We start from the raw sequence: 19,430 nt of genomic DNA on the forward strand, positions 1-19,430 counted from the left end.
AGGTGGCTAGGACTTCCTTACGACATAGTGGCTGGGTTCCAAGAGTAAATGTCAAGATAGGAAAAAAGAGGAAAAGAGGATACAGGAGAGAGAGGTGAAAACTTTATCTTTTTAATTGAATGGTTTCAGAAGCCTAATTTTTTGATGCTATTATAAATGCTTTTATTTTGGGGTGCCTGGGTAGCTCAGTCAAACGTCCAACTCTTGATTTTGGCTCAGGTGATGATCTCATGGTTTGTGAGTTCAAACCCTGCATTGGGCTCTCTGCACTGACAGTGCAGAACCTGCTTGGGACTCTCTCTCCCCCATTCACTCAAAATAAATAAAAAAACTTCCGGTTTCTCTCAAAATAAATAAATAACTTTAAAAAATGCTCTTATTTTATCATTTTAATTTCTAATTGCTCATTGCTAGTCAATAAAAATGCAACTGATTTTTGTATATTTTTCCTGTATCTTTTAACTTCACTAAACTCACTATTTTAATAGGTTTTTTTTGTGGATACATCAGATTTTGTACATACACAATTATGTCATTTGTGAATAATGACAGTTTTACCTCTTTCTTTCCCATCTGGATGGCTTTTATTTTATTTTTTGACTTACTGTACCAATTAGAACCTCGAATACAATATTGAATAGAGGTTGTATGAGTGAAAAACCTCCTTCTTCTGACACTAGCAGGAAAACATTTAGTCTCTTAGTATTTTGTACAATTTAAGCTGTAAATTCTTCCTAGCTGTCTTTCATCAGTTTAACTCCCTTTTAATTCTCTTTTGCTGAGAGTTTTTATCAAGAATGACTTGAAATTTGTTAAATGTTCTTTTTGCTGTTTTGAGATGGCTTTTACTTTTTATTTTTTAATATAGTGAATTATATTGATTGATTTTTTGAAGGTTTGTATCCCTGAGAAAGCCCCACTTGTTCATGATGTATTGTACTTTTAATATAGTAGTGTTTCTCTCATCCTCAGCAATAATGGCATTTGGGGTTGGAAAATACATTGTCAGGGGCTGTCCTGTGCATTGTAGGATGTTTAGCATCATCCCTGGCTTCTACCACCAGTTGTGACCACCAAAAATGTCTCCAGATATTGTCAGATGTCCCCCTACTGAACAAAATCATTCCTGATTAAAAGCCATGTTAGATATTGTTAAATGCGGTTTGCTAATTTTTTTTTTAATTTGTGCATCTGTGTTCATAAGGGACATTGGGGTGTGTGTGTGTGTGTGTGTGTGTGTGTTCTCTTGTAATGTCTTTGTTGGGTTTTGATATCAGTAAACTCTGATATCAACTTAAGTAACAAGTTGGAAAGTATTCCTTTCTTTTTAATAATCCAGAAGAGTTTGTATCACACTGGTATTATTTATAACTTAAATGATTGGTAGAATTCATTAGTGAAGCCACCTGTGCCTGGAAATTTGTGTGTGGAGTTGGGATGGGGGTTGGGTTTTAACTACAAGTCAATTTCCTTAGAAGGTTTAGAAATATTCAGATTATCTGTTTCTTCTTGAGAAATTTTAGTAGTTTGTGCCTTTTAAGGAGTTGGTGTATTTCTTCTTATTTATCAAATTTATGGGCACAGAGTGGTTCACAGTATTCCTTCCTATCCATTTAATGTCTTTAGGATCTGTAGTGCTGTCACCTGTTTCATTCCTGACATTAGTAATTTATGTCTAGTGTCTTGTTTTTCTTGATAAATATGATTGAGTTTTGTCAATACTATTTATATTCTTAAACAATCAGCCTTCAGTTTATTTTCACTATTTTTTTTTCTGTTCTCTTTCCTTAGTTCTTGCTTTTACTATTTTTTCCCTTCTACTTACTTTGGTTTTAATTTGTTCTTCTTATTTTCTAGCTTCTTAAGGTACAAGTTTAGTTCACTTAATTGAGACTGTCTTTTTCCCCCCAAAATATAATCATTTCATGTTTTAAATTTCACCCTAAGCTGTACTTTAGCTGCATTCCAGAGATTTTCATTTTGATTTTCATTTAATTTGAAGTATTTTCTAATATCTTTTTGCTTCTTTGTCCATGGATTTTTTTTAATTGTGTTTACTTCACAAATATTTGAAGATTATGTTCTATTTATAAAATTAAAATTTTATTTTGTTTTGACAGAACAGATACTCTGTATAAATTCAATTTTTTAAAATGTATTGTGGGACAAGACAGCATAGATTTATCACTCCCTGCTTCTCCCTACAAAGTAAAACTATAAACTCTGGAAATAATGCAAAAGACAACCAAAGGCCAACTCTGAAAGGTAGAAATTGGAGGGCCATCTGGTTAGGGAACTCAGGAAGGACTAGAGGAATAGTAGAGTCAGGGCATGATAAAATATTCCCCTCCCAGATGATGATGGTTCAGGGCCAGTATGTCTTGACCCCCAACTTAGCTATAGAAGGTATTCCAGATAGGGTCATTCTTCCCCTGGGTTAAAAGTCCAACAACAACACCAGGGTAGCCCGGATAAGGAAAACAAGAGAGATGGATCAGAAGTCCCACTGACAACTTGTGACCAGGGAAAGTACTCTCCTTTTTCTTCAGGTCTGAGATTCCACTCCACCACCCAGAGATGCTCCGCAGCAGGGTATACTGGCAAGAGGTAGGGCAGGGTCCCATATTTGTTTCAGATGTAGAGTTTAGTGATTCAACACTTACATACAACACCCGGTGCTTAATCCTCATCACATGTTTAATCCATCCCCACACCCACCTCCTCTCCAGCAACCCTCATTTTGTTTTCTATAGTTAAGAGTATATTTCTTGTGCCTCTCTTTTTTTCCCTATGATTGTTTGTTTTGTTTCTTAAATTACACATGAATGAAATCGTATGGTATTCATCTTTCTCTGACTTATTTCACTTATAATACTCTCTAGCTCCATCCATATTGTTGCAAAGGGCAAGATTTCATTCTTTTTTATGGTTCAGTAATATTTCATTATATATATATATGTATATATACACACACACACACACACACATATATATATATATATATATACACACACACATACACACATACATACACACACATATGCACACCACATTTTCTTTATCCATTCATCAGTTGATGGATATTTGGGCTGTTTCCATAATTTCCCTATTGTTGATAATGCTGCTATAAACATTGGGGTACATGTATCCCTTTGAGTTAATATTTTTGTATTCTTTTGGTAAATACCTGGTAGTGCAATTGCTGGATCATAGAGTACTTCTATTTTTAACTTTTTGATGAATCTCCATACTGTTTTCCAGAGTGACTGCACCAGTTTGCATTCCTACCAACAGTGTACAAGGGTCTCCCTTTCTCCACATCCTCACTAACACTTTTGTTTCTTGTGTTGACTTTAGCCATCCTAATAGGTGTGAGGTGATATTTCACTGTAGTTTTGATTTATGTTTCCCTGATGATGAGTAATGTTGAGCATCTTTCCATGTGTCCATTGGCTATCTGTGTGTCTTCTTTAGGAAAAGGTCTATTCATGTATTCTTCCCATTTTTAATTGGTTTATTTGGGGGTTTTTTGATGTTGAGTTTTATAAGTTCTTTATGTATTTTGGACACTAACTCTTTATCAGGTATGTCATTTGCAAATATCTTCTCCCATTCTGTAGGTTGCCTTTTAGTTTGGTTGATTATTTCCTTTGCTGTGCAGAAGCTTTTTATTTTGATGTAGTCCCAATAGTTTATTTTTTATTTTGTTTCCCTTGCTTCAGGAGACATCTAGTAGGAAGTTGCTATGGCCAATGTCAAAGAAGTTAGATACTGTCTAGGTTCTCCTCTAGGATTTTAATGGTTTCATGTCTCACATTTAGGTCTTTAATCTATTTTGAAGTTATTTTTGTGTATGGTGTAAGAAAGTGGTCCAGTTAAATCTTTTGCATGTTGCTGTCCAGTTTTCCTGACACCATTTGTTGAAGAGACTTCTTTCCCATTTGGATATTCTTTCCTGCTTTTTCAGAGATTAATTGACCATATAGCTGTGGGCTCATTCTGGGTTTTCTATTCTGTTCTATTGACCTGTGTGTCTATTTTTGTGCCAGTGGCATGGTGTCTAAATTTGCTAAGAGAGCAGATCTTAGGTTTTCCATCACACACACACACACACACACACACACACACACAGAAACTATGAGGTGTTGGATATGTTAATTAACTTAATTATGATAATCATTTCACAATGTATATGTTTACCAAAGCATTAAGTTGTACATTTTGGGTATTTTCCCCCTACCAAAAAAGTGCTTTAATAGTTAGAGATTGTCTAAAGTTCTCTCACAGAAGTCAATTCATTTGCATATTTCTCTTCAGTCAAAGCTAGGACACCCAGAGTAAGAACCCCCAAGAGCAGCCAGTCTCATGCAGGGGCCCAGGTAGGGGCTATCAGGAGAGCAGGTTGCAGGAGCTAGGCCAGGAGGCCATTCAGGAGATGACCTTTAGGCTCAGCTTGTGCCCCTCCAGGACCTGCAGGCAGTCCTGTCTCCTACATCCAGTAGGTGTTGTACAGGACCAGCTGTTCCAAGGCACAGCTGAGCTTCTGGAGGCTCTAATCAGCTGCTAGATGCCTGGGTCACACATGTAGTTGTCGCCTGAGGTCCCACTTGCATGGGCTGTGGTTGGCCAGTGGGTGGGAGGCCAGACTGCAGTAGCCACTCTCAGTCAAGTCGCATTCCCCAGCTAAGGCACCCACAGCATGGTGCCAGGCTGGCCCATGACCTGGCATAGTTCCTGAATGCCAGAGTACCCAGCTTGTTGTTGCTCATCTACAGCTCTACAAGATTCTGTTTTGAGTTAGCATCATGTTGAAGTGGTGGCAGCAGATAGCTGTAAGCTGTAGGACTTTACCCATGAAGAATGCAGCTGGCAACTAGGCTCTTACAGGCTCTCACACAGCAGCCAGGCACCCTGTCCTCCAGTGCATTGCCCAGAAGGCTCAGCTCTTCAGGTTTACCTTGGCCCTAAGGACATGGCACCGGTCTCTGCAGCTCTTGGTGGTGATGTCAGAGTCCCAGAGCCATAGGGCCCTGAGCCAAGAGCTGGGGTGTAGCAGCCTGGGGCACAGCTGGACAATGCCCAGGTCGCCCAGCTTGTCACCCAGTTCCAGCTCCTTCACCATTGGCCTATGTGCAACCACAGTTCTCCATCATCAGCGCCTCCAGCTAGCAGGTGGAGTCCATGAGGCCCTGGCACAGTGCCCTGGGGCTGTCCTGGCAGATGTTGTCATTGCTCACCGTGAGTTCCTTGGAGTGCTGCTTGGCCTTGAGCACCAAGGCTAGGGACTCACAGCTGGCCACTGGCAGGTTGCAGAAGCTCTTTGCAGAGCAGCTAACAGGCCTGCATCTGCCAGTGGGTTGTCACTGAGGTGCAGTTCACACAGGATGGGCACTGAGCGCAGCATGTAGGGCAGAACCCCACAGCCAGCCTCCATTAGGCAGCAGTTCTGGAGGCTGAGCTTCTGTATCTTGGAGGTGGGGCTCTGCAGGCCCTGGAGCACCAGGTGCAGACCAGCATCACCCAGCTCTTTGGTGTAAAGGCTAAGCTTGGTCAGGGAGGGGTTGGCCTAAAGGGCAGAGGTAATATCCTTGCAACACACCTCTGTGAGGACCCTGTTGTCCAGCCTGACCACCTCAAATTGCTGAATCAGAGAGGCAGGAGCTCTGTCCACCCAGCATCATTCAGCTGTTCACGCTGAATGTCCAGATTCCTTGTTCAAGGCAAAGTGGTTTTTTTGGCCGAGCCACTTTATGCCAGGGCCAGAAGCCTGTTGTACATTTAAATGTATACAATTTTGTCAATTATATGTCAAAAAAGCTGGAAAAAAAAAGAAATTCATCTGTAGGTATTGCATTGCATTATATATATTTTAGGATAAGAGGAGTTGGAGGATTGTCTCTGCCAAAATAGATTTTCATTTTTATAGTTTTAAGTTTTCACATTCTTTATTTTATTTGAATTACATACATATTTAAGTATAATGGTATAAAAATGTAGTATTTCGATTTAGGCACTGCCTATGTCTTTTAATTTTCTTAATCCCAACATTGAAGTATGGCTTGTTTTGGTGGTAGAGGAGCTTTTTAAATAAAATGCTTTAGGGGTGCCTGGGTGGCTCAGTCAGCTAGGTATCTGACTTCAGCTCAGGTCATGATCTCAAAACTCATGGGTTCAAGCCCCACTTTGGGCTCTGTGCTGATGGCTCAGAGCCTGGAGCCTGCTTCAGATTCTGTGTCTCCCTCTCTCTCTACCCCTCCCCCACTCACATTGTCTCTCTCAAAAATAAACATTTTTAAAAATTTAAGTAAAATGCTTTAAATGCTCTAAATGTATATATATCTTATTTATTCCTCATCAACAGTCTCTTAGAAGCTAGCACATTCAAAATTTACTTTATTTAATATCTATGTTTAATATTATTTATTTAACCTGTCTATTAATTTCTGCTTTATTTTCAGAACTGAAGGCAGAAGCTAGTCTAATGGACCAGATGAGTAGTTGTGATAGTTCATCGGATTCCAAAAGTTCATCATCTTCAAGTAGTGAGGATAGTTGCAGTGACTCAGACGATGAAGAGTGCAGATCCTCTCCTTCTGATCCAGGGACTTATATCTCAGGACATCCTGTCATGTCTGCCATGCCACAGTGCAGGATTCCTGATATGGATGCTGGCCGGAATAGATCTCATGACAACAGTGGCCTTCTGATGAGTACTTTAAGTGAGTATATGTAAACATGAGTAATTGGAAAAGTAAGAATTCACTGTGGAGCCATAGTGATTATGATCTAAAATTTGGATTAAAAGAATAAAACTCTTACTTTATTCATTTGGTACTATGATTAATCATTACCTGCTTGTTGAATCCTTCCTTTCCTTTTGACACTGTGACATTGTGTCTTATTGGTTTTTCTCCTGTCTCTCTAGATACTTTTCTCTGTCTCCTTTGCCAGTTTAGAATCTTCTACTCCATCATTAGAGCTGGAGTTCCTCAAGCAAGGCTTAATTCTAGGCCCTCTTTCCTTTTTCCACATTCTTTCCCTAGATAATCTCCTCCATATTTTTGTTGTAATCAATACTTACATATAGATAACTTGTAAATTTGCATCTCTGACCTGGTCCTCTGAGCTCTAGAAACAGATAAGTCCAACACCATCTTTTAGGAAAGGCATTCCAAATTCACTTTGTCCAAAAACCAACTTATAATCATTGGCTCACTGTGTTTCCTCTTAGTGAAAGGCAGGATTCATAATAATACAATCCAGAAGCCTAATTGTATATAAGGATTTACTTCCTCTCCCTTTTTGTAGCATAGTCAATCCATCATCAAGTCCTATTTATTTTACCTCCTTAATATTTCTCAAATTCATCTACTTCTCTGCATCTCCACTGCTATTACTCTAGTTCAACTTACCGTATTTCTTGCATTTCACTCTGCAGTGATGTTCTAACTGGTTCACCCCCTTATCTACTCAAACCCAGTTTTGATCCATTATGTATATTGCAGCCATATTGCTCTTTTCATAATTCAAATATAATCTGTCACCCCTCCTGCTTTAAACTTTTCAATGACTAGTACAGTTGAACCTTAAGCAACACAGGTTTGGACATTGCAGGTCCACTTTACGTGGTTTTTTTTTTAATAGATTTTTTTTTCAGTACTGTAAATGTATTTTCTTTTCCTTATAATTTTCTTAACATTTTCTTTACCTTGATTTATTATAAGAATATAGTATATGACACATATAGTAGTATATAGCATACAAAACATGTGTTAATTAACTACTTATATTATTGGTAAGGCCTCTGGTCAACAGTAGTTACGTTCTTGCGGAATGAAAAGTTATATACAGGCTTTTCACAACAGAGGGTCATCTCCCCTAACCACTCCCGCATCAAGTGTCATTTGTAATTTCTTCTATGGTAGAGACAAAACATCTTAACATAATGGTCTTGCTTGTTTTGTTCTAGTAACATTTACCTAATTTTTGCCACTATACTCAAACCTTTCACCCATATGAGGGCCCTTATACACTGCTGTTCATTTGGCCAGAAACACTTCCTTCTTTTCATGTAGTTAACTTTTTCTCCTTTAGATTACAGTTCAAGACACACTCTGTCAAGGATACCTTCCTGACAAGGTCAGATCCTCCTTTTTGCAGAACTTCAGAGCAATATCTTGCTTATGTTAATTGTCATAATTATAAATTTATATCTTTTGTGTGATTTGCTTTCTTCTAAAGTTTAAGCTGCAGGAGGAGACCAGTCTTGTTTATTTTTTCACTTATCATTGAGTACTAGCACCTAGCACACAACCTGATACATAGTAGATGCTCAATAAATACATTTATTTATTTATTTTTATTTTTTTAATGTTTTATTTATTTTTGAGACAGAGGGAGACAGAGCATGAGCAGGAGAGGGGCAGAGAGAGGGAGACACAGAATCCGAAGCAGGCTTCAGGCTCTGAGCTGTCAGCACAGAGCCCGACTCAGGGCTTAAACTCACAAACCGCGAGATCATGACCTGAGCCGAAGTCAGATGCTTAACCGACTGAGCCACCCAGGCGCCCCGCTCAATAAATACTTTTTAATAAAAGCATACAGGTTGATACTCTCAGGAGGAAAATGGGACTTTATGTGTATTTAAAGCTAATCTTACTGTGTTAATTAATAATGATAAAGAAAACGACTGACTCTAGCTAGCCATATAACAGAACAGATCCAGTTTCATTCTTTTGCATATATTTGTCCAGTTTTCCCAGCACCATTTATTGAAGAGGCTATTTTTCCCCATTGTATATTCTTGCCTTCTTTGTCATAATTAATTGACCATATAAATGTGGAGTTATTTCTGGGCTGTCTTTTCTGTTCCATTGATTTATGTGTCTATTCCTCTGCCAGTACCATACTGTTTTGATTATTATAGTTTTATAGTATATTTTGAAATCTTTAATGAATAAATTTAGAATTAAGAGGAGCAAGACACCATTCAACACACAATGTCAACAATTTTTATCTTTATTTAACTTGTTGAAATAAGGATTAGAAAGCATTCATATCACTAATATGTTTTCCAAAACAAATACAAAAATCTTTGTGAAGTAAAGATTTAAAATAAAGATATAACACTATTTCAAAAAGATATGTGCACCCTATGTTTTTGCAGCATTACTTACAACATTTAAAGTAACATTTTAAAAAATGTAAAGTCTTCTTTCAGTTTACACAATAGTTCATTAAATTTCAGTAAATTTTAAGTCTGTGAAAAAGAATAGTTTATAAAACTGAAATTAGGTTCCAGCCTTAAAATTACGAACTGGTCTTCCAGGTACATGAATATACTAGTGGACTTTGAAAAGCTTTGCACAATGTGGTAGAGTTCTTTATTGTGTAAGACTTGTTCCTACATTGTAATACATTTAGCATTTCTAAATTCCCCTCTCACTAAATGCCACTAACAATCTGCAAATCATCCAAACAACACTTCAAATAAATTTCTGTGCCATCTCTAAGGGATCAGTATTGCTGTCATTGAGAACCACTGGCTTAGGAATCTGAATGCATTTGCTATGGGTAAACTCTTTTTTCCAAGTCACAGTTACCATTTTGATTGAAAATGTATTTCCTTTACTAGTATGTCATGTTCAAAGGCTAATCTGGATACCTTCAAGTCAACTGAATATTTCAACAGCACGGTGATACTATGCATATAACCCATACAGCATGAAGTCTATTACAGAAGTAGAACTCGGGACATTGGGTTTGACTTAGGACACTCATACTATGGGGATCGTGTCAAGTTGAACATTCTTATGCCATACAATAGTTGTGTAATAAATGGAAACTTAATCCTTAAAAATTATAAAATGGTCATGCACAAAAGAAGCTTTAGCAGATTTCTTTATCAAATAATGTAATAGTTCTGGAGTTCATGCAGTGAACTGAGCTGTCTTGCAACAACTTATATATGGCCTAGAAACCACTTCTCTTAAACTGGGTATTAACTTAAAAATATGCCAGCTTTTTGTTGATTTTGGACTAGTTTAAAAATACAAGAATATTTTTAACCATTGTAATTTACTACCCAAATGATATTATCCAATTCCATATCTTCAAATAAACCCCTGCAGTCAGTGACTCCCAAATCTTTATTTCCAGCTCCAACCTCTACCATGTCAGACTTATATATCCAATTGCCCATAGCATATATACTTGAAAATTTACTAGGTATCTCAAATGTGTCATGTTGAAAATTGAACTTGTAATTTTTTCACATAATCTTGTTCCTCTGGTATTTCTCATCTCAGTAAATGATACCACCATCCAGTTGTTTAGATCAGAAATGCCAGGAGTCATTCTTCACTTTTCTCTTTCTCTCATGCCCTAAATCCAATACTTTTGATAGTCCTGTAAGTTCTATCTTTATATTTTAATCCTGACTGCTTAGCACCACCTCCACCTGAGCCACCTGAATCAAAGCCAGTATTATTTCTTACGTGAGAAACTCTGATACAATTATAGTGTATTATAGTGTATTCACTGATCTAAAACAGTTCAAGTCAATTGTCTGCTTAAAATTTTCTGACGAATCCCATTACATTTCAACCAAAACCCAAAGTTTTTATCATAACCTAGAAACCGTGGTTTTCTGGACATCTTCCTGACCTCATTTCCTATCATTCTCTTCCTCATTCATTCCACTTCAGCCACAGGGCCTTCTTGCAGTCAGCAAACACAAGCATGCTTCTGCCTTAGGATATTTGTATTTCCTGTTCAGGCTTGACAGTACCTGCCCTCCTTCCACAGTTTTATGACTTTCTACATTTGGATCTCTGTTCAAATGTCACGCTTCAAGGAGGCCTACCTTCTGGACAGTACCTACTCTCCTTCCACATTTTTATGACCTTCTCTCTACATTTGGATCTCTGTTCAAATGTCATCCTTCAAGGAGACCTGCCAACAACTATCATATCTAAAATAGCACCTTCCACCACTCTTCCATCACTAATCTTCATTTTTTCATAGTATTTATCCCTACTTGACATCATATTGTATATTTGTTTGTTTACTGTCTGTTTCCCCCACTGGAATATAAATTCCATTACTGTAAGCGCATTGATGAATTACAAAAGGAACCAATGATGAATTACTCTTAAAATATACTACTTAATGTTTTGACTGAATTTGATGTAAAAAAATTATGTAACTTTTTCACTCTTCAAAATGATGTAGGCTGATCTAAACCACATTTTTTCTCATTTCCTGATGTAATTAAATCAGTGGGGTAAAAAGAAAAGTGGTGTTGGTATGTGAAAGAAGACTAAAAGAGATGCCAGGTGATACTAAAACTATGCTGAAGATTGGTGTTTTCTTTACAAGCAATATTAATTTTTCAAATTACTAATGAAGTGACTAAATTATAGAATAAGCAATCTGATTATTAATGACAAAATGCTAACTGAATGGGATCACTCGGTGTTACATTTTGTGTAATATTTATGTTCATCCAAAAATAAATATATTAAATATGAAAATATTAAATAATTACTACAGTTTTGCTATTTTTTTTATTTTAGGAAATGATTTGCAGCTGAGTGAATCAGGAAGTGACAGTGATGACTGAAGAAACTTTCAGCTATATATATAAAATTTGTAAGACGTGGGATAATTTATATTAAGAGTAAAAATTCCTAAGACTGAAGAAAATGTATCTTAACTTTTGATGATAAAAGAAATTAAATTTGATTCAGAATTTTCAGTTGATATGATATTTTTGACCTTTTCCGAGTACTAGCATTTTCATGTGCATTCCATTTCCAAGGTTTTACAGATGAGAAAACAGAATTTAGGTAATTTGCCCACATATTGTTAGTTAACAAGTGGCAGATCAGGTGTTCTAGAGTTCAAGTTCAATGCTCTGTTTTATCACACTGCTGTCTCCAATTGTGAAATGTCAAAACAATTTATTTATAATGGTTTTAATTGTATCTCTGAGCCTTTTATATATGATAATCCTTAGATTTTGGTTGAAAATATTTAAATTCTTAACAAAATTAAGCTATAATTTAGAATAAAAGTAAAGCTAGATAATTGTTTTAATGAAACTGTTTTTGTATCTCATAATATTTTTTTAATTTTGCTTTTGAGAGAAAAATAAGCAGTTAAGTGTTAAGTAGATAAATATTACTTACATCTGTAGTATTTTTGAATTTGGGGGAAATGATAAATATTATAGTTGAAAGCCAATGACCATAGCAAGTTCTTTTTTTTTCTTTTTTTCTTTTTTTAAGTTTTTTTTTTTAATTAAACTTCACTTTTTAGAGAAGTTTTAGGTTCATAGCAAAATTGAGCAGAAAGTACAGAGAATTCTCATATACTCCCTGTTCCCCAACCTCCCCCACTATAAACATCCTGCACCAGAATGGTATGTTTTTACAATTGATGAATCTTACATTGACACATCATCACCCCAAGTCTATAGTTTGCATTAGAGTTCACTCTGCATTGTACATTCTATGGGTTTTACAGATGTATAGTGATATGTATCCACATTGTAGTAGTATACAAAATCATTTCGCTGCCCTAAAAATCCTGCACTCTTCCTGTTCATTTATTTCTCCCCCACCCCCAACCCCTGGCAGCCACTGATCTTTTTACTGTCCCCTTAGTTTTGCCTTTTCCAGCATGTCCTATAGTTAGAATCATACAGTATGCTGCCTTTTCAGATTGACTTCTTTCACTTAAATATCCATTTAAGTTTCCTCCATATCTTTTTCATGGCTTGATAGTTCATTTCCTTTTAGTACTGAGTAAACATTATATTGTCTGGATGTATCAAAGTTTACTTATTCACCAACCTACTGGAAGAATTTTCCTTGCTTCCAAGTTTTGGCAATTCAAGTTGAATAAAATTTTTTCATAATTACCTCTTACCATAGGAATTTTGTAGTTTTTTTTTTTAAATACTTACGTTTGGTTTTAATCTCTCCTACTTTCTTCTCTCTCTCTCCCTTCTTCTCTCTTCAGCTAATCTATTTGTATATTCATTTTTATATCTTTTTTATTCATCAATACTTATCTGAGAAACACAGCTGTATCATTTATTACTTAACTAAAGCAAGCTCAAAGAATATTACTCAGCCATCAGAAAGAGTGAAATCTTGCCATTTGCAACGATGTGGATGGAGCTCGAGTGTATTATGCTAAATGAAGAAAGTCAGTCAGAGAAAGACAAATACCGTATAATTTCACTCATATGTGGAATTTAAGAAACAAAACAGATGAACATACAGGAAAAGAAAAGAGAGAGAGAGAGAGAGAGGTAAACTATAAAAGACTCTTAACTATAATGAACAAACTGAGGGTTGATGGAGGGAGGGAGGTGCAGGCTGGGCTAAATGGGAGATGAGCATTAGAGAGAGACTTGTGATGAGCACTGGGTATTGTATGTAAGTGATGAATCACTAATTCTACACCTGAAACCAAGTTTACCATGTATATTAACTAACTAGAATTTAAATAAAAACTTGAAAAAAAATAAAACAAGCTGGAATATTTAAAGTAGCTAGTAAAACAAGCCTATCATTCTAACATAGGAATACAAATTATAATGGTTTTTGCTGAAAGTCGTTATGCTGAGATTTCTTTGACTAGTGTTTGCTCTATCAGAAATGAGTACATGGTGGTATGAGCTGATAATGCTGGCTACATTAACAGTATGTTCTCAAACTATACCTCTTGCATTCAAAACAGCTCATCCTCTCTTCCCCCTATTATTTCCCCTGTAAATGAAACACGTTCTTAAAGACTTTTTTTTTATAGTGTGAATACCTAGAGTATCATTCTCTATACCCTTTAAGGATAAATATAAGTACAATAAAACCTTGGTTTGCAAGCATAATTAATTCTGGAAACATGCTTATAATCCAAAGCATTTGCATATCAAAGTGAATTTCCCCATAAGAATAATGGAAACTCAGATGATTCGTTACACAACCCAAACTATTCATATAAAAATTAGTACAATACTGTAATACAAAATAATAAAGAAAATATAAAATATACAGAAAAATAAACAAATTAACCTGCACTTACTTTCGAAAACCTTCATGGCTGGTGTGAGGGAGACAAAAGAGAGGAGGGTTATTGTATAGGATGAATTTGACTATCACTGACAGAATCACTGCTATCTATTGGCTCAATGGAATCATTTTCTTTTCATACAGCTTTAACAGGGAACCTATCCAATGACAAGTACTTGCTTTTGCCTCCTTTTGAGGATTTCACAGAAATGTGATATTGCATTGATGATCACCCACAATCCCGCAGCAAGAGAAAGAGAAGAATCATTGGCTTGGTTGTGATCATGTGACATTTTACGTCATGTACTACTCATATTGGAAGACATCTCTTGTTTACCAAGTTAAAATTTATTAGAAATGTTTGCTCATCTTGCGGAACACTTGCAGAACAAGTTACTCACAATCCAAGGTTTTACCGTAGTTTAAAGAGGAATGAAATAATATCTCCCATGCCTCCATACCTCCTCATTGGATGTGTTTTCAGACATTGAAATGCAGGGAGCTATGGATGAGACAAATTCTCAGATATGAGGTTTTCTGTCAGAATCATCTGATGATCCTGACATGAAGCCAAGTAAATATCTTTTCCCCATCTTCATTGATATAATTGACATATAACATTGATAAGTTTAAGGTGTACAATGTGATGATTTGATACACATATATATTATGAAATTAATACTACTATAAGGTTAGTTGACATAAGGACATGTCCTGTTACTTTACCTGTTCTGAATGGTTTGATGAAAATGATGATATAAGCATGCAAGTAGGAAAAGTAAGTTGGCTACAAAGGAACAAAAATCAATGGGTTTGAACCATTCCATAATACTATGCTAAAACACTAAAGTTAGGAAAGCTGCACCTGCACAAGGATATGAGTGTGACCTATAAATAGTTTATGCATTAAATGCCATCCATAATTTGGTAAGAAAGCATTCTTAGACATGCCAGAATTTGCGAATTATATCATTCACATATAATTCCTATACTTTCCAATTTGTTAAGAGATGGGTCAAAATTAAGAACTCAAGAATGGAAAAAACAATTCATTGCATCATTATTTATAATAGCCAAGATATGAAAACACCTAAGTGTTCATTGATGGATGAATGATTAAAGAAGATGTACACATACATAATGGACTACTACTGAGCCACAAATAAAGAATGAAATCTTGCCATTTGTAGCAACATGGATGGGCCTTGAGTGTATTAAGTGAAATAAATCAGAGAAAGACAAAAAAAAAAAAAAAGAAGAATGGAAAAAAAAAACATCATAACAATATTCTAAGAAGGTTGATAGCTCTCCTACCCACCCTGCCCTCATGAAGGGGACTCACTCAGTTTGTGGGAGTAGGGGACATTCATGCCCTGCAACATTTTATGAGGAAGTGACCTCGCAGATGCTGGCCAGTGGAGAAGAGCCAAGAGCTTAGCCCTACTAGCCTGAGGTTGTAATCCTAATTAGGGCAATGACATTTGAGAATAGGCTATGTGCATGCACCAAGCTATTCACACACTCCTGACTAACCCTAGGGCTATGTACATGTGCATAAGACACTGAAAAGGGCCTGATGAAAAGCAAAATCTGGAAAGACTTGAAAACAGCCTGAACTTTGGACACACTCCCCCATACATACAGATCCATCAGCAAAGGACAAAGCCTTAGTGATTCAAAATGTTTGACTTATGAACTCTGCCCAGTCTTGGACTTTTCTGAGTAAAACATACTGCTTCACTTCCACTTTCCAAATCTCACTCAGGTCTTTCTGGCCTAGACCCATCTAAAGAATATGATTCTTGGAAACACAGTTCCTAGTTTAAACAAACTTGACAATAAACAACCTAAAAACTGGGAACAACTCAAATGTCCATCAACACAAGAAGAAGGAAATGAACGGTGGCATATTTGTACAGTGAATTCTACTGAACAATAGGAAAAAAAAAACTTGTCACAGACAAAGAAATAGACGAGTCTCACAGTCAAACACAAAGAATACAAATAGTATTACTCCATCTATGTGAAATTCAAAACTGACAAAACAAATCTATGGTGATAAGTCAGAATAGTGATTACTTTGGGGAAGGAGAGTTTGGCTGGGAGACAGAAGGAAAGCAGCAAGTATTATTCTAGCACTGAGGTGCTAGAAATACATATACATATTTTATATTAAGTGGGTGATGGTTGTGTAGTGTAAAAAATGTTACATTTGTGTAATGTAAAAAAATGGAGTTTTACACTTAAGATTTGTGCATTTTAGGTTATACTTAATTTTAAAAGTCCAAAAAACAAGATCAATAGAAAAAATATTTGCAATGCATAATAATATTATTGTAATATTAATGGCAGACCATTAATACCAATATATATAGATTTTATAAACTTACAAGAAGGGGTAAAACAACTCGCTAAGAAAATGAGCAAAGGAAATGGATAGGCAGTTCTAAAAATTATAAAAACATACATTTTTAGCAATCTCACTTCTAGATATTTATCCTTTAGATATATTTGACTTACATAAAAGGTTATCATGACAGTATTATTAAAAATAGGAAACTCAAAACAACCTGGATATGCATCTTTTTGTTAGTGATTTTTGGAGTTATTTATATAGCCTGGACACAAATCCTTTGACAGATATATGTAATATGAATATTTTCTTGCACTCTATGAGTTGAATTTTCACTCTTAATGCGTATTTTGGTGAACAAAACTTCTTAATTTTAATACTGTCCAACATATCAATTTTTTTTCTTTTATGGTAATGTATTTTTATGTCTTATTTAAGAAATCTTGGCATATGCCACAGAGAACATCCCACAGAGAACACAGAGATGTTCTCCTATGTTTTCCTCTAAAAGCTTTATTTTTAAAAAGCAGATCCACAATCTATATAGAATTGTTTTTTACCTATGGTGTAAGATAAGGGTTACAATTAATTTTTTCCATATGGATATCCAGATTGTGTTTATTTATTGAAAACCATTTCCTCCACTGCACCGCAGTGTCATCTTTGTCATTAATGATATCTCAGCACACGTGTATGTCTTCTGAATTCTGTTTTGTTCCATTGTTGCCTTACCTAGCTTGGTGTTGATTCCATGGTGGTATAATTATTATAGTTTTATAACAGGTCTTATATTGGGTAGCGCAAGTCCTCCACTGCTATTCGTCAAGACTGCCTTTGCTCTTCTTGGCTTTTTGCATCCCTCTATAAATTTTTTAAATGAACTTGTCATGTTCTACACTCACAAAACCTATTGGGATTTTGTATTGAAACAATAGGTTGATTTGGAATATTGACATCTGTATAACATGAACTTTCTAAGTCATGAGCATTGTATGTGTCTTCATACATAAATCTAAATACATCTAAATACATATTTAGATCTTCTTTAATTTCTTTCAATAGCGTTCTATAGTGTTTAACGTTGAGGTCTTGGACATTTTCATTAGATTTATTCCTAGGTATTTTTATGCAATTATAGCTGATATCACTTTTTAAATTCCCTTTTCCATTTGTTTTTGCTGATATTTAAGTACGATTTATTTCTGTGTACTGACTCTATATTCATACACCTTGTTTAACACGTTCTCTTGTAATTTCATATTTGTCTCCTCTCTCTGACTATATTAGTATTTATTATTTTACAGCTTCAGTCTCCTTTCTAAATATGAGTGTAAAATATCACTGCTGTCATAATCACTGAGACCCAAAATATTTTTCACTCTTATCACTGATATTTCAGATTCTTCCACTGCCATTATCTCTTTTGTGTCCGAAGAGTTTGTGCTGATTTCTATTCAGGAATTGCTTTCTCTTTGGTTTTTTCTTTTTATTCGTCTGTCTGATTTCAACTTAGCAAAAATGAGACATCTTGATATATGATCAATATATGGCTCTAGAATAGGCCACAGGAAGCTAGAGTTCTAGTCCTTGTTCTGTCCCTTCTGAGTTCTTTCATAATATTCTGTAAGCTAGGCTGGGAGAGGGATTTCAAACCAGTGTTCCCTAAATTCCTGTCATAAGAATTATTAGAGGTGCTTATTAAAAACAGAGGTTCTTCAATCCCTACTCAAATCTATTGAAAAAGAATTTTCAAGAAAAAGGCCTGCAAATCTGTGTGTGTTTGTGTGTGTGTGTACACGTGCATACATATATACATATGAATTGTTCTGATATATATAGAAACATTATATATATGAATGAAAAAATATACATATGAATGAATTACCCAACATCACTCTCACCATCAGGGAAGTTTAGTTTACATAGGACAAGATTAAGATTCCTTCCATCTGTGATATTATTTGATTTTATGAATCTTAGCATTGTATTGCCATAATCAAAAAAAGAATTTCATCTAAAGAAGAAGAAGGAGGAGGAGGAGGAGGAGGAGAAGGAGAAGAAGAGGAAGAAGGGGAAGAGGGGGAAGAGGGGGAAGAAGAGGAAGAAGAGGAAGAAGAAGAAGAAGAAGACGACGACGACAAGAAGAAGAAGGAGAAGAAGAAGGAGGAGGAGGAGAAGAAGGAGAATCAGGGGTGCCTGGGTGGCTCAGTCAGTTAAGTGTCCAACTCTTGATTTCAGTTCAGGTCAAGATCTCACAGTTCATGAGTTTGAGCCCTACATCGGGCTCTGCGCTGTCAGCGCAGAGCCTGCTTGGGATTCTTTCTTTCCTTCCCTCTCACTCTGCCCCTCCCCTGCTGGCTCTCTCTGAAAATAAATAAATAAACATTAAAAAGAAAGAAGTATCAGAAAACCAATGCCAATACTCTGAAGTTTGGTATTTGGAGTACCTAAGAGCACAAATAAATCAGAGCATTGCATCTACAGGTGCATTACATCTCTAGGTGCTCTGCCAGATCAAATGCTATTCTTAGAGGTATATGGCTGGAGCAGGGGGAGCCATTGATATAATCAGATCTTCAAGGCATCTTAAGGTTAACTTGACTAGTAACTTATGACTGTTTTGCATCCAGAGTTATAACCAACCTAGGTCAGGAAAAGCAATACTTTTTGAAAGAACAACTACAGCTTAATCATTAATGCCACAGTCCAAAATGAAGCTGAACTCTGGGTAAAGGTTGGTGGGAAAGAAGGGCGATGCGGAGTATGATAGAAGCTGAGAAGACATGGTCAAAGTCTGAGGTAGAGTTTAGAGAGGGAAGGGTAGAGTTTATTCTGGCTTTATTTGTCAACAAATTACTCATAGAGGTAATGTAAGAATTCCGCAAGACATAGAGTTCTAGGTTCTCTCTTATATTCTCAAATAAAATAATTAATTCTCCTGTTTTCTGACCTCCTTGTTCGTTTTATCCTCATTTTTCTTATAGCTCTCTCAGTTT

At 35.9% G+C, this 19,430-nt stretch overlaps 1 protein-coding gene across 2 annotated transcripts in view; it reads left to right on the top strand.

The window, feature by feature from the left end:
- Positions 1 to 13,478, top strand: part of EAF2 (ELL associated factor 2) — a 36,485-nt gene extending 23,007 nt beyond the window's left edge. The window contains exons 5-6 of one of the 2 annotated variants that reach the window (XM_049628264.1): positions 6,459 to 6,719; positions 11,577 to 13,475. In XM_049628264.1, the coding sequence (XP_049484221.1) occupies positions 6,459 to 6,719; positions 11,577 to 11,623 (308 nt within the window). In that variant the 3' untranslated portion in view covers positions 11,624 to 13,475. Of the gene's footprint in view, positions 1 to 6,458; positions 6,720 to 11,576 lie in introns of both variants that reach the window. The other variant, XM_049628265.1, reaches the window with a different exon arrangement.
- Positions 13,479 to 19,430: the final 5,952 nt, after the last annotated feature.

This window comes from Panthera uncia, chromosome C2 (genome assembly GCF_023721935.1).
Source record: "Panthera uncia isolate 11264 chromosome C2, Puncia_PCG_1.0, whole genome shotgun sequence".
In the NCBI taxonomy this organism is placed as follows: domain Eukaryota; kingdom Metazoa; phylum Chordata; class Mammalia; order Carnivora; family Felidae; genus Panthera; species Panthera uncia.